This window comes from Hyperoodon ampullatus (genome assembly GCF_949752795.1).
Source record: "Hyperoodon ampullatus genome assembly, chromosome: 17".
NCBI lineage: Eukaryota > Metazoa > Chordata > Mammalia > Artiodactyla > Ziphiidae > Hyperoodon > Hyperoodon ampullatus.
Window position 1 is genome coordinate 11904342 of NC_136930.1, and position 15102 is coordinate 11919443.

General features: G+C 33.9%; 1 protein-coding gene across 2 annotated transcripts in view; it reads left to right on the forward strand.

The window, feature by feature from the left end:
- LOC307065741 (serine/threonine-protein kinase Sgk3) overlaps window positions 1-15102 on the forward strand; it is a 50178-nt gene that overhangs the window by 15244 nt on the left and 19832 nt on the right. For both annotated transcript variants that reach the window (XM_079722660.1, XM_079722661.1), the window contains exons 5-7: window positions 5712-5799; window positions 10814-10863; window positions 13193-13250. In XM_079722660.1, the coding sequence (XP_079578786.1) occupies window positions 5712-5799; window positions 10814-10863; window positions 13193-13250 (196 nt within the window). The remainder of the gene's footprint in view (window positions 1-5711; window positions 5800-10813; window positions 10864-13192; window positions 13251-15102) is intronic.

Here is a 15102-nt window from a genome sequence, read left to right on the forward strand (position 1 = left end):
TCCTCAGAACGGTTATTACCATTTTATAGTTCTTTATAGTTTAAAGAGGGCTTCTATCTTCTGAGCAGGTGCTCTGACCTTTTTAAACTTAATTTAATTTACTAAATTAGTAAAATACTGGAGCTGGACTTCCTCTGACCAAGGTCTTCTGCCCAGTGCTCTGGCTTTCATTTCCCCTGATGCTCACAGATAGGACGAGGGTCACAGGGAGGTCCAGCACCTTCTGTAGCTCTGGGATTAGCCCGTGCAAAGGGGAGCAGCCGACTTTCCACTCAGAGCCCCCAGCAGGTGGTGGAGGAGCACAGAATTGGGCAGGATCCTTGAATTCAGGGTTCCTATGTCTGGTGTGTTCCTTAGCAAAGAGCCTGTTATTACTTGGCTCTTTGTATAATTATTTTTTAAACATTATGTCTTTTCCCTAGGACAAATTCTATGTTATCTTCAGCTTAGATCTACCCTTCTAATGTTTAACTCTTGTTATATGCACTTGAAATTACTTCGAATTGGCATATTACTGACTTGTTTGAAATTCGTACATTGAGAGCTTGAATTTGTCTCATTCTTTGACAGAGCCTCCTATAGAATAAGTGTGGAATAAATGGCGGTGGTGTTTATTATTTCTCCTGGTATTTTGAACGGTGTTGCTCAGAACCTCTGACAGTATATGTTAAATTCTAAGTATTCATTTTGGATCTAGAAGTGTAGTATTATAAAGATGTTATATTTGATACTGAAATTCAACTAAAACCAATTTGATTATTTTAACATCATACTATAAAATACACAATTTTTAAGTATACTACCCATAGATTTTTACATACGTATGCACCTTGTAACTACCACTATTCCGTTTAAGGTAGAGGACATTTTTCAGCACCCCAAGGTAAACAGCCAAGAGGTTTTTTTTCCCAACTTAATGTTTAACTGACATTTTCTTTTTAATAAAAAGTGACATTTCACATTTTCTGGATCTCATCTGTTAATGGAACTTTGTTAATTTTCACACTCTTCATTTGAACATCAAACTGTTTATAAAATAGTACAGATTTAAGAGAGTAAGAGGAGAAGCCAATCAGCAAGTGTATCTTGAACACCATCTCTGTGTCTATTCTTATTATGTGTGGGATATGTGCTTCCAAAATAGCTTTACTTCAATAGAGAAAAGGTTATTTTTAAGATAACTTATTAAAATTGAATTTAAAATCATTTAAAAACTCAAATATTATTATTTCTCTGACCTTTGGATAGAAAAGGGTTTTCTGAGGATATTGGTAGTGAATGATGTATTACAAAGTAAAATAATGACAAATTTGATTAATAAAAACTTTTGACCTCCAAAAATTACAAGTGAAATTAAAAACCAAAAATATAAAAAGTTTCCCATGATAAAGGACAGTAGATAACTATACTTAATAAAAGAGCTCACGCAGATAATATACTTAAGGCACCAAAAAAAAATAAAAAGAACACATTAACAGTTTACAAAAGAGGAGATGCAAATGGCTGATTAATTACCAGAGAAGCTGAACATTTCTTTACTGTTTAAGAAATGCAGATGAAGCAAAAACACCTTATTTTAGCTTCATTGCATTATAACACATATGGAAAAGAACACAAATCATGATTGTACAGCTTAATGAATTACGAGAAAATGAATACATCTGAGTATCCTCCCTCTCCACCCCAGGTCAAGGAATAGAACATTGCCAGCACCCCTGCAGCCCCTCACATGCCTCTTCTCAATGTCTGTTCCTTCACAAAGGTCATTACTCTCCTGATTTTTAGCAGCATAGATTAATGTGCCCTGTTTCTGAACTTTATATAAATAGAATCATATATTACATGGTCTGTATCTGGCTTGTTTTCAACAATTGAGAGTCACCAGTGTTATTGCATATAGCTATACAGTAGTTTGTTCATTTCCATTGCTGTATAATACCCCATTGCGTGAATATACCACAATTTTGCTGATCGACATTTGAGTTACTTCTCTTTTCTGGCTCTAATGAGTAATGTTGACATTAACATATCGTTTGCTGCACATGCGCAAGCATTTCTGATGTATCTTTGAGTAGAATTTTTGGTTGTAGAGTATGTATATATGTTTCATCTTAGTGGATAATGCTAAATAGTTTCCAAAGTGATTGTACCAATTTCCACTTCCACCATCGGTGTACGAGATCACATGGGTCACCTCACCAACACTTAGTATCATTAGTCTTTTCAATTTTAGCCATTCTGGTGAGTGGGTAGTGGTATCTTATTGTTGCTTTAATTTGCATTTCACTAATTACTAATATAATTGAGTTCCGTCTCTTTAAAATACTATTTTTCACTTACTAGACTATGAGAGATGCTAATATAAACTAACATTTAATCAAGGGTGGAGAAAGTCTTCAGGATGTTCATGTATTGCTAGGAGAGTAGAAATTGGTACAACCTCTCTGGAAATTAGCTTAACAAACTACTTAAAGCCTAAAAATGGTTTATAGTTCAGAGCAAATACTTTTCTTTTTAAAAATCTGTACTGAAAATCGTAAATGCAATTCCAGTGTTGTGCACAGTGATTGTCACTTGCAGCATTATTTATAGTAGTGAAAGCTGTACAGTCAAAAGTTGGAAGCCATATATATATATATATATATATATATATATATATATATCCTAAAGTGAAAGAACCACTGAGTAACTTTTAGTGTGTCCTAATACAGCATCATACATCTATCAAAGTGATTGCTAACAAAGAATTTTTAACAGCATGGCAAAGTCCTTTTGATGTATTGAATACATTGCATTTTTAGGTGAAAAACAGTAAAATAAAATATTTAAAATATAGCATGATCTTAACTGTGCAGAGAAAAAACAAATATAGTAGGGGTGTTAAGAATGAAGATTCCCACCTTTAAATTTTTTTTTTGAAATAAAATGCACATAACGTAAAACTCACCATTTTATCTATTTTTGAAGTGTATAATAGTGGTTTTTAGTATACTTGCAATGCTGTACAACCACATCACTATCTTATTCTATCACCCAAGTCTAAGCTAACATTAACATCAACCCAAAAAGAAACTATAATTTCTAATTTCCCCTTTCCCCCAACCCTTGGCAACCACTAATCTACTTTCTATTTTTATGGATTTACCTGTTATGGGATTTCATACAAATGGAATCATACAGTTTTAAATCTTCCTTTGTTCATTTAGCGTAATGTTTTTGAAGTTCATTCATATTGTAGCATGTATCAGTACTTCATTTGTTTTCATAGTTGAATAATATTCCATTATATGGATATGCCACATTTTGTTTGTCCATTCATCCACTTTTTGACTATTATAAATAATGCTGCTATGAACGTGTGTGTGTGTGAGCTTTTGTGTGCCCATATGTTTTTATTTCTTTTGTGTGTATACTGAGGAGTGGAATTGCTGGGTCATACAGTAACTGTGTATAGCTTTTCAAAGAACCACCTGTTTTCTACACTGGCTGTAGCATTTTACATTCCCACCAGCCCCCCTCCCCTTTTTAAAAACTATTTTTCATCTTCCTGAGTTTCTTACAATGAATGTATATTATTTGTATTTAATTACTAAGAACAATTTTGGAAATCTTGCCATTTGTGACAATGTGGATGGACACTGACGGCATTGTGCTAAGTGAAATAAGTCAGAGGAAGACAAGTACTGCATGAACTCACTTATATGTGAAATCTTAAACCCAAATTCATAATAATTGATACAAAGAACAGATTGGTGGTTGCCAGAGGTGGGGGGTAGGCGAAATGGGTGAAGGTGGTCAAAAGGTAGAAACTTTCAGTTATAAAATAAATAAGAAATCAGATGTAATGTGCAGCATGGGGACTGTGGTAGCGTATTTGAATGTAGCTAAGAGAGTAGATTAAAAGTTCTCATCACACACAAAAAATGTGTAACTGTGTGGTTATGGATGTTAACTAAACTTATTGTGGTCATCGTTTCGCAATGTATACAAGTATAGAAGCATTATGTCGTTCACCTGGAACTGATATAGTGTTATATGTCAATTATATCTCAAGGTTTTTTTAACCATTTTTTGAATTGAAATATAGTTAATTTACACTGTTGTATTAGTTTCAGGTATACAGCAAAGTGGTTCATTTATACATATATATATTCTTTTTCAGATTCTTTCCCATTATAGGTTATTACAGGATATTGACTATATAGTTCCTTGTGCTATACAGTAGGTCCTTGTTGTTTGTTTTATATATAGTGGTGTGTATATGTTAATCCCAAACAGTATGGAGGTGTCTTAAAAATAGAGCTACCATATGATCTTGCAGTCCCAATCCTGCGCATATATCTGCAGAAAACTCTAATTCGAAAAGATACATGCACCCCAGTGTTCATAGTGGCACTATTTACAATAACAAGACATGGAAGCAACCTAAATGTCCATGGACAGACGAATGGATAAAGAAGATGTGATGTATATGTAATATATTATTCGTCCATAAAAAAGAATGAAATAATGCCACTTGCAGCAACATGGATGGACCTAAGACATTATCATATTAAGTGAAGTAAGTCAGACTGAGAAAGACAAATATCATATGATATAATTTATATGTGGAATCTAAAAAAAATGATACAAATAAAATTATTTGGAAAACAGAAATAGACTCACAGACATAGAAAACAAACTTATGGTTACCAAAGGGGTTAGCAGCAGGGCAGGGGGCAGGGGAAGGATAAATTAGGATTTGGGGATTAACACATCTCAACTTTTAAAAAGGAAAAAAAAAGAACAATTTGGGAGGAGGTACTGCAGATACAGAGATTTAATCATTCCTCAGGATTGTCATTAGTCCATGCAAGGCCCCTCTTTTATTTTAGTCCATTTTTTTCCTCTTCATACCCATTTCTTCATCCCCGCTGGTGATGCCCACTTCAACATGTTTGTTATATGTCTTTGGTTATCTGTTTATCGACTGTTGCTTTGTGTCTGTGAGTGTTTAATATATACACGTAAATGGTGCTGTGCTGTGGCTCCTTGTTTCTGATCGCTGACTGCTGTTCTCTGCAGGCAGTTACCATAGCTTGCTTACTCATTTCCCTAGTGGTAGATGGCTGTTTTACTTCTGATTCAGAGCTATAGAGAATATTGCAATGAGTATCCTAGTTACATGTCTTTCACTGAACCTGTACATAATTTTTTTGTGTGTGTGGTTTATTCTTAGAACTGAAATTTCTGGCCTCAGGGAAAATGCATACTCAGTTTAACCAAATATTGCCAAATTGCTTTTCAGAAAAGTTCCCTCTTTTTACATTCTCACCAGCAATACATGAGGGTGTTCCTTTCCCTGTATCCCTACCAACTTTTGGTATTATGTGTCTTTCTGAATTTTGCTGGCTAGTGGACATAAAGTAATTTCTCATTGTTGTTTTAATTTGGTTTTTTGTGATTATTAGTGAAGTTAGGCATCTTCATAAATTTCCTTACCATTTGGGTTTTCTATTCTGTAAACCGACTGTTGATACCTTTGCCCATTTGTTTATTGGATTCTCTATTTTTAAAATTAATTTGCTTATTCCTTTTATAATAATGATTATTAATGGATTTTGTTCGACTTTCTTACTGTAAATGCTGCTATAGTTCCTTTTATTTTCATGTTAAAAGGGAGAAAAGCTGTAGAAATGCAAAGTCATAATAAAGTTAATTTTTGTTTTTAGTCCAGATGTCAGAGCATTCCTTCAAATGGACAGTCCAAAACATCAGTCAGATCCATCTGAAGATGAGGATGAAAGAAGTACTCAGAAGGTAGTAAGAGGAATTGTATTTTTTAACAGAAAAAAATACCATTCCCCAGAGATGAAATTATTGGCAACTTTAGGACCACATTTACTTAAAGTAATTTCATCCATTGTAGGTTTTCTACTCTGTAGAGTACATAAAAACAAATGTGTATACCCCTTACTTATCACTATTTCTTATAAAATTGATCATATGAGTACTTTTTATAATAAAAAGTAATACATGTTAATTAAAGAAAAAATTGAAAATAATTTAGAAGTATCACCCGTATTATCAGCAACCAGACCTAGTAATTTTTAACGTTTTAGTGATTTTCTTTCTAATCTTCTCTAATATGTGGAAATTTTTAAAATTACCTGACTTTAATTACACAATACATAAAGTTTTGTGTTCTGCTTTCTTTGCTTTACATCTTACTTTTTGATCATCATATATCTTCATCATGATTCACCATTGCAACTGTTGTTTTGAATTTTGGCCAGCAGGAGAGGCCTTTTCAACCAGAATATTACATACCTCTTCCTCTGCATTGTCAGGTTTTGAGATGTAGAGCAATCAATATACATGTGCTGGTTGGTATCAACTAACTTTTATTGCTGTAGTTATATGTACATAATCAATACGTTTTCTGAAAAGGATAAAGAATAGGATATTCTTGTTTTTTTAATTGTGATAAATATCGTAAGCTTGTGCCTTCTTATGAAGATATTTTCAACATTTACTTTAGAAAGTTATGTTAGAAAGATAAATTACAGTAACAACTCAGGATTATTATATAGCAATTAAAAGTATAATTACAAGTGTTATATAAATATCATACCTTTATAATTTAAAATAGATTAATACTATTGTTAAATATATACATGAAAACCAGAGATGTATGTTTTTGTCTTTATAATGTCTTTTAATTTTGTCATGGTTCTGTTTTTGTGATTTAAAAGGTAATGTCATGAGTTGAAACGTTACTGTCCCACAGTTAAAAATCTTCATTTGAAAAATAGATGTGACTACTGGAAAGTAGTAATTTTCTTTCTCTGATGCTCTAAGAGGATTCTCAGTTAAGAGAACAGAGTTAACTCTTACGTCTGTGACATGGTTGCTCTTAGGACAATGTAAAAGGATATTTTAATTTTATATCTGTGCAGTCGGTCAAAAGAGAAACCACAAGCTGGGAAAAAATGTAACAAACTATAAGAAAGAATAATGTCTATGTAAAAAAAGCGCATACATATGGATTTTTGAAAAGAATGATATTTAGGACCCTAGTAGATGAAAGGAAAAGGGACATGAAGAAATACTCTTAGTAAACAGATACATGGGAAAATGTTCAACCTTGAAGCCAGTAGCAAATGAAAGTTTTAAATGAGAGGTTTTTTAATCTGCCAAATTAACAAAAATGTAAAGTAAATAAAATACGCCAGGACTAATAAGGGTAAGGTAAAATGGGCATCCTTGGGCGTTACTGGTGTTAAAATTTATGCAACTCTTCTGGAAAGCAATTTGGCAACATGTATCAAACATGAAAGTAATTCATGTCACTTAGGAGTTGATGCAAATGAAATAACCCTTCACAGAAAAGAACAAAGATGTTCATTTTAGTATGATTTATAATGAAAAGTTAGAATCAGTTTGAATAGTCAGTCAAATAGTGGTTGTCCCTATATATTGTACATTTAAAAAATATTTCTAAAGATGATAATATTTAAAGTTTTGACATACCATTAAATGAAATCAGGGTTTAAAACTTTTAATGCAAACTTACACAGTGTGATCACAGTTTTTCGAAGTTATGCAAAGACTATATGAAAGTACTATAAATATTTGTAAATTGTTGGTAAGGTTATGGATTTTTAAAAACATCTTAATACTATTCAAAAAATACTTTAAAGAGTAAAATTTATGTAACCGTGATTTTCGATGTTTTGTTTGTTAATCACGTAGAGAGTATGTAGGTTTAGATCATGTAAAGAATGTCTTGCCTTGCTGTAGGAGAACGGTTTTTGAAGAAAGAACTAGACTAAGAGAAATTCCTGGGTTCTGGCTCCTCCTCTCCCACTGTTGACTTTCGATCTAAATTTTGTTTCTCGTTTCATCCATAAAATCTGAAACTTAGACTAGGATCTTTTCCTGTTTTAAAATACTGATTTAAAAAAACCTTATAAAAAAAAGAAAGAGCCATAGTTCATCTTACAGTTATAACTATTTATTTATTTTTATTACTTTTTAAATTAAAATTTCTAGGAAATGCATCAGTTTTATTTTTATTTATTTTTTCTTCCAGTTTTAATGAGGTATAATTGACATACATCACTGGCATAAGTTTAGGGTGTACAGCATTATGGTCTGACTTACATACATCATGCAATAATCACCACAGTAAGTTTAGTGAATATCTATTGATATCATCTCATATAGATACAAAATTAAAGAAACAGGAAAAAATGTTTTTCCTGTGATGAGAACTCTTAGGATTCATTCTCTTAACAACTTTCATATATAACATACACAGTGTTAATTATATCTATCATGTTGTACATTACATCCCTAGTACTTATTTTCTTATAACTGGAAGCTTGTACCGTTTGACTGCTTTCATCCAGTTCCTTCACTCCCCCCACCCCAGTTGTAACTATTTATTAAGGACTTCTGAATGGATAATCAAATGAATTTAATAGCTGGAAAATATCTTGGAAGGCATCTGGACCTTCTTATTTATAGAGAAAAAAACGGAGGCCAAGAGAAGTCAAGAAACTTATTCTCTTGATTAGTGTTCATTCTGTTAAGAAATATACCTCAACTTCAGTTTAGTGATTAGATGTAGTCTTTAAAAATAATAGGTAGAGGGGCTTCCCTGGTGGCGCAGGGATTGAGAGTCCGCCTGCCGATGCAGGGGACACAGGTTCGTGCCCCGGTCCGGGAAGATCCCACATGCCGCGGAGCAGCTGGGCCCGTGAGCCATGGCCGCTGAGCCTGCGCGTCTGGAGCCTGTGCACCACAATGGGAGAGGCCACAACAGTGAGAGGCCTGCGTACCACAAAAAAAAATAATAAGTAGAGTAAAAAGTTATCTAATTATATACCTCAGAAATTTTCATTATTATTTCAGAAATGTGCTCCATTAGAAAAACCGTTTGCAAGTAATAAAATCTTATTACATATTAATGTAATTCAGGGGACAGGTTATCCTTGTTATTGTTTAATCCATACTTATTTACTTCACTTTCTTCATCTTATAGAAAAGTTCATTGAATGGAAAAATGATACAGTTCTCTGCACATTCATTAAAAGAATAAGTGTATTGAAATTACAACTTAGTTTGATTACATTATCAGATTGTATAGAATACTATAATATTTAAACATAATCATGATATATATAAGTCAAATTATTATGCTATACATCTTAACCTTATACAGTTTTGTATGTCAGTTATATAATATCTCAGAAAAACTGGGGAGCAGGGGGAGATTACTTCATGTTAAAATTATGCTACAACAGGACAAATCTCATCTAATGAACTGGAGTGTTTATATATATTTTTTTGTCTTGAGCTAGACTGTGATGGTTCCTTTTATTTCTGTCTTCTGTGGATTAAAATTTTATTAAATGAAGATTTTTCATGTAAAGGTATCAGTAAGAAATACATTTGATTTGTCACTAAAAAGTTGGTGCCAACGTTGTTACTTCATATGAAATATACTTTAGATCTTTTGCCCTTTATTTTATTTTATTTTATTTTAATTTATTTATTTTTTTGCGGTACGCGGGCCTCTCACTGTTGTGGCCTCTCCTGTTGCGGAGCACAGACTCCGGACGCGCAGGCTCAGCAGCCATGGCTCACGGGCCCAGCCGCTCTGCGGCATGTGGGATCTTCCCGGACCGGGGCACGAGCCTGTGTCCCCTGCATCGGCAGGCGGACTCTCAGCCACTGTGCCACCAGGGAAGCCCTGTCCTTTATTTTAAAACAATAAATTGTATTCTGGAGATTGTCTATAAGTTACAAATGAATTTAAGTGGGAATATATATGACATGTCTCTAATAAGAAATTGCTTATATAAAATTTGTTGATTCTGATGAACTTAAAGAGATATTTTTAAAAGCTTACTTCATATCTATAGCTTATATGAAGTATAATTATATAGAGCTCTAGTAAAAGTGTACATATTTGAGACATCTCTGATTTAATTCTCTGAATGTATAAAGAATTTCATAGTGAATTTATGTGCAGAAGAATTCACTTACACTTGGCTTTTGTGAGAAGTGCTCACTGTAGAAGGATCACTAGATTAATCTTTTGGGATTTTGAGTTAAATTTCTAGTTGATTATTAGTGAGCTAGAATTTTAATTAGTTACATTGCTTTATGGTATACTAGGTGAGTAAAGATTTGCTTCTACATTAATAACAGGGATTAAATTTACTTTGTTAACTGTTGTAAAGAGAAAAGCCTATCTAAAAATTTGATACTATCACAATGGTGGAATTAGGAAGAAAAAGCACTCCTGGTTTTATGTATTTGCTTTAGAAATAAGTTTACTTCCTCTCAAATTAAAACTTTAATCCAGCATTTGCAGTCTTAATTATCATCATACTATCATTTCCTGTATTTAATTATAGCTTATTAAAAATATTTGAAAATTTAAAAACAAAAGCTATTTTTAACCAATTTTTTTAATGTAAAAAATGATTCCTCTTCAATTGTGGTTTCAATGCCCAGCTCTTCCAAAGAGCTTTCCCCAGTTTACTTCATTCATTTGCCAACTTTGACCTTGATTTCTGCCTTACATTTTTCCTTACAACTGCTCTTGAAATTTATCATTAAAATGATTGTTTATATTGATTGTGTATCTTTCCAAAAGTCTGTACATTTATTAAGCATTAGGGCTTTAGGTTTCTTTAACATGGCAAATATCTGTGGTATGGTTATGTGTATTTTATTTCAAAAATATCCATTAACCGATAACTTAAGACACTCCAGTAAGAATGTTAAATTCTTTTTTTTTTTTTTTCCATCCGTACAGCTACACTCTACCTCACAGAACATTAACCTGGGACCATCTGGAAATCCTCAGTAGGTTTAATTTGTTTCAAACAATCTCACTGGATTTGAGGAAGATTTTTTGCAAATGTGCAGATGTACATAATTATACCAATTTAACTAGAAGCCTGTGAAATAGAACTATAGTTACAGTGAATATAATACTGTTGTATGCTTGCCTAATTTACTGCTCTAGCTTCTCCTTGTTTTATTAGAGCTCTGAGGAGTTTTTAATCCACACGTTGTTGATTGGGTTCGGCTATTTTGCCACTGTTACTTTCCTGGTGTGTGTGTGTGTAAGATCAGTAGACCATATTTCCCAGGGGACCATAAGTCCTGGGAGGTACCTGGGAAGTACTCTGGCAAAAGCATCCGTGGAGGCGAAATTGATATCCTCTTGGTGCTCAGTGTCACAACTACAACCCTAGTTGTTAGCCAGCTTGTTCCAGAGGAGTCTTGATGGAAATTAGCATATGAAAGGCTATTACATTTTCTTTATCCAGTTTCTCCCATAGTCCCATATCTACTTGAGCAGAGGGGAAACATTTTGAGGAACACAAGGAGTGACAAATGTGGACTTCATCTTAAGTGTCAACTCCAGCAATTCACTGGAATACAAAGAAGGAGTCCAAGGCTACTTCTTGGCTCAGTTTGAGGAGTGCCCTGACAGATGAGTGATAACTGCTGTGGGTTGGAAGAGGAATGTAGTGTTGCTATCCTTACTTGTAATTATCCTTACAGGCTTATTGGATTAATTCTGAAGTATTCTATCTTTATCACAGGACACTGTGCTTCCGCTTACCCTTTTGGCCCACTTAGAGGATGAGTATAGACAGGAGAAATGGTAAAGGAGACCAAGAAAGAATAATTAGTAAGGTAGGAAAACCAGGAATGTGGTGTCACACAAGCAGGTGAAGAAAGGGAGTAAATAACTCTGTTGATGTTGCTGATGGGGCAGATAAGATGAAGATTGAGAATGGACCACTGATAGGTCATTGGTGACCTCTGTGAGCAGTTTCAGTGGTGCAGTGGGTAGAAGACTGACTGGAAAGGGTTCAGGAGAGAAATATAGGAGGGGACAGGAGGTATCGACAGTGAGTTTAGACAACTTACTTGATGGGTTTGCTGCAAAGGACAGCAAAGAAACGGGATGGTAACTGGAAGAGGAAATTTGGTTTTGAGCATCTTTTCTATCATCATTGCATTGAGCTTGTCAGGCAGCACAAAATGGAAGTTTGCTTTCAATTAGGGTTCATCACCAACAGTTAACAGTGGGGCCTTGGGTATGGCCTCGGTTGGCGTGTTTACTGTTCGAGGGATTTGCATGTTTTTTCACTATTATGTTTGTTCAAAAAATTATTTCAGTATTTCAGCATATCATTAAAGAACAAAATAACTAGTCCAAAGAGCAGGTTCTTGAAGAAGAAAAACATCTAAGCTTAGTTAAGTATTTATCTCCCTAATCTTGACCTGTTATTATTTAACCCAGACCTGGTGTTACTCTTATGTTTGAATTGACTATTTCTTTCAATAATGAATTGAAGGACATTTAAAATCTAAATGGAGTCATTTCACTCTCCCTAGTACAACTTAGGAATTCATACCATGTTAAAGAAAACAGCTCTTCTGGCTGCTTAAGTTCATCTTTCTGCAGCCACGTGCTATTGCTTATATACAGCCAATGCTGTTTTTACCTGAGGTGAAAATAAATAACCTTCTGCCTTCTGGACTCCTGGCTTTTCTACATTACCATCTATGAGAATAAGTAGAGAGTTCTTTTATCTTTAACATACAAGTGATATGTATGCAAAACACTGTGATGACTTTTTTCTCCATCAGAAAATCTTCTTAGTGATTTTACTAGGTATTCCAGCTAGTAACTTCCTTTTCAGAATAATTACCAGACTACTTAGTCCTTGCAGTGTATCACTAATTTATATAGTTACTCAGTTTCCTCATTAAGAGCATTGGTGACGTTTATGGTTAATAAAAGTGGTTTGCTACCCTGAGTTCAAAATGATAGAGAAATGATAGATAGATAGATAGATAGATAGATAGATAGAAAGAAAGATCTTTTTCTCCCAAAGAGACTATTATTGAAGTCCTTCTTAAGCCAAACTTAACAAGGCTTAAATAAAATTATAAAATGTCTTATCTAATCAGAAAGTAGGTATTATTACTGTTCATTATTACCTATTTTATATTAAAGATGAGATACTACCACTGTGAAAGCTAGAGTTATCATGCTGAAGTGTACCCAAGATTTACCTATTATAAAGAGTGAGGTGCTAAAAAATGTTGAAAAGTTAACATCTTTCCAATTTCTAGGAGGCTAATTCTTGTCATTGTTCATTTATTTCAGTGCTAAACCAACAGACTTTGATTTCTTAAAAGTTATTGGAAAAGGCAGCTTTGGCAAGGTAAGACTGTTTTTATTTTTTCATTCAGTAAGTAAGTACTTAAGGAATGTATGCTTTATATATGCAAGACCACAGGGCTTGTTGGTATGCAGGCTATGGAATTAAGATGCTTTCTCTACCTTCAAAGTACTGACAGAATAATTCAGGATACTAAGCATCTACTCAAATTCTAACCCAAAATTTATTTGTTGAACAAGTATTTTGTTGAGCTCCTATGTGGCAAGCACTGTTCTGGGGCCTAGTTAGATAGTACTGAACAAAAATAACATGGTTAATACCTTTGTGATGCTTACAACCTAGTGGGGGAAATAGTCAATTAAAAGTATGCAGTCAAGTAAATAATTACATGTAGCAATGGAGCTATGAAGGAAATGAAGACTAGAGTCAAGAGACAGAGGAAAATAGTCAGTGGGAGGAAAATCCCTATTTAGATGAATTGGTCAAGGATGGCTTCTTTGAAGAGGTGCTATTCAAGTTGAGGCCGGAAAGACAACAGTGAGCAGCTGTGTAAATAGCAGTTGGAGAAGGAAAGGGAGGTTTGAGGACCCCTGTCTCTCTTCACGCAGTGAATGTCAGATGAAGCACGTAGCTTGACAGTGTGACCATACCAAGCAAGAAGAATCCCTAAGGGCAGAAGCATCGTAGATGGAGTTGTCAGAATCATCAAATATATTTAAGTTCCTTTTTGCATTATACTTCAGTCTGTAGTAAAAATAAATATGTACGTGTTTAATTATAGTGTGCTGTATTCATAGCTTTCAGTATATCTAGATGTAGGTTTTTTTTCTGAGTTCCCTAGAGACCAGAAACTGCGACCATAAAATTACACCCATGTGTGTTCATTAATTCAGCAAATATATATTTGCCACCTGCTACATACGTGCTGGGCATTGTGCTAATATAAGCAATAGAAAATTCGAAATAGATCTTGCTCTCAAAATGCTCACAGTCTGTTGGAATGTTAGAGATAGTCTGTTGTTAAAAACAAAAAGCATTAATCTTTTGGAAACTTCATGTTTAGATCTACTAGAAATTGGTTCTTGCTTATAATGTGAGGTGTAGGGTCAAGTTCATTTTTTTCCCTGTGGATGTTCAACTGATCCCACGCAGTTTATTGAAAAGGCTGTTCTTTCCCTACTGCTCTGCATGGTAAACTTCATCATATATCCAGTGTCTATATGCGTGGATCTGTTTCTAGATTTTGTTTTATATTTCCGTTTCTAGATTTTATATTTTGTTTCATTAATCTATTTGTGTATTCTTGCATGAGTACCACATGGTCTTGAAAATGTAGCTTGATATCCAACAGAACAAGTCTTCCCCTCCTTGTTCCTCTTCAAGAGACTATTCTTAGCTCTTTGCATATCAATATTAAATTTTAGAATTAGCATGTCAAGTTCCATAAGATTCTGTTGGATTTTGATTGGGATCGCATTGAATCTGTAGATCAATTTGGGGAGAATTGTCATCTTAACAATATCAAGTCTTCCAGTCTGTGACCATGGCATATCCCTTTGTTAATTTATTTCATCTTTAACTTTTCTTAATAATGTTTTATACCATTCTGTGTAGAGTTTTGACACATCTTTAATTCGATTTGTTCCTGTGTGTTTCATTTTTTATGCTGTGAAAACTGGTGTTAAATATTGAAGCTGAATATATGCATTACCTGTGACACAATGTCCAAGCTATGTAGCCACCAGTAATTCAAGCACATATGTTCTAGGAAAGGCGTGTGCCAGAATGTTCATAAGCATCGTTGTTCATAATCTAAATGTCAGTGAGAGAGTGGATAAATTGTGTGTGGTATGTCTGTGGAATGCAGTACTCTGCACAGTAATGAAAATATGAA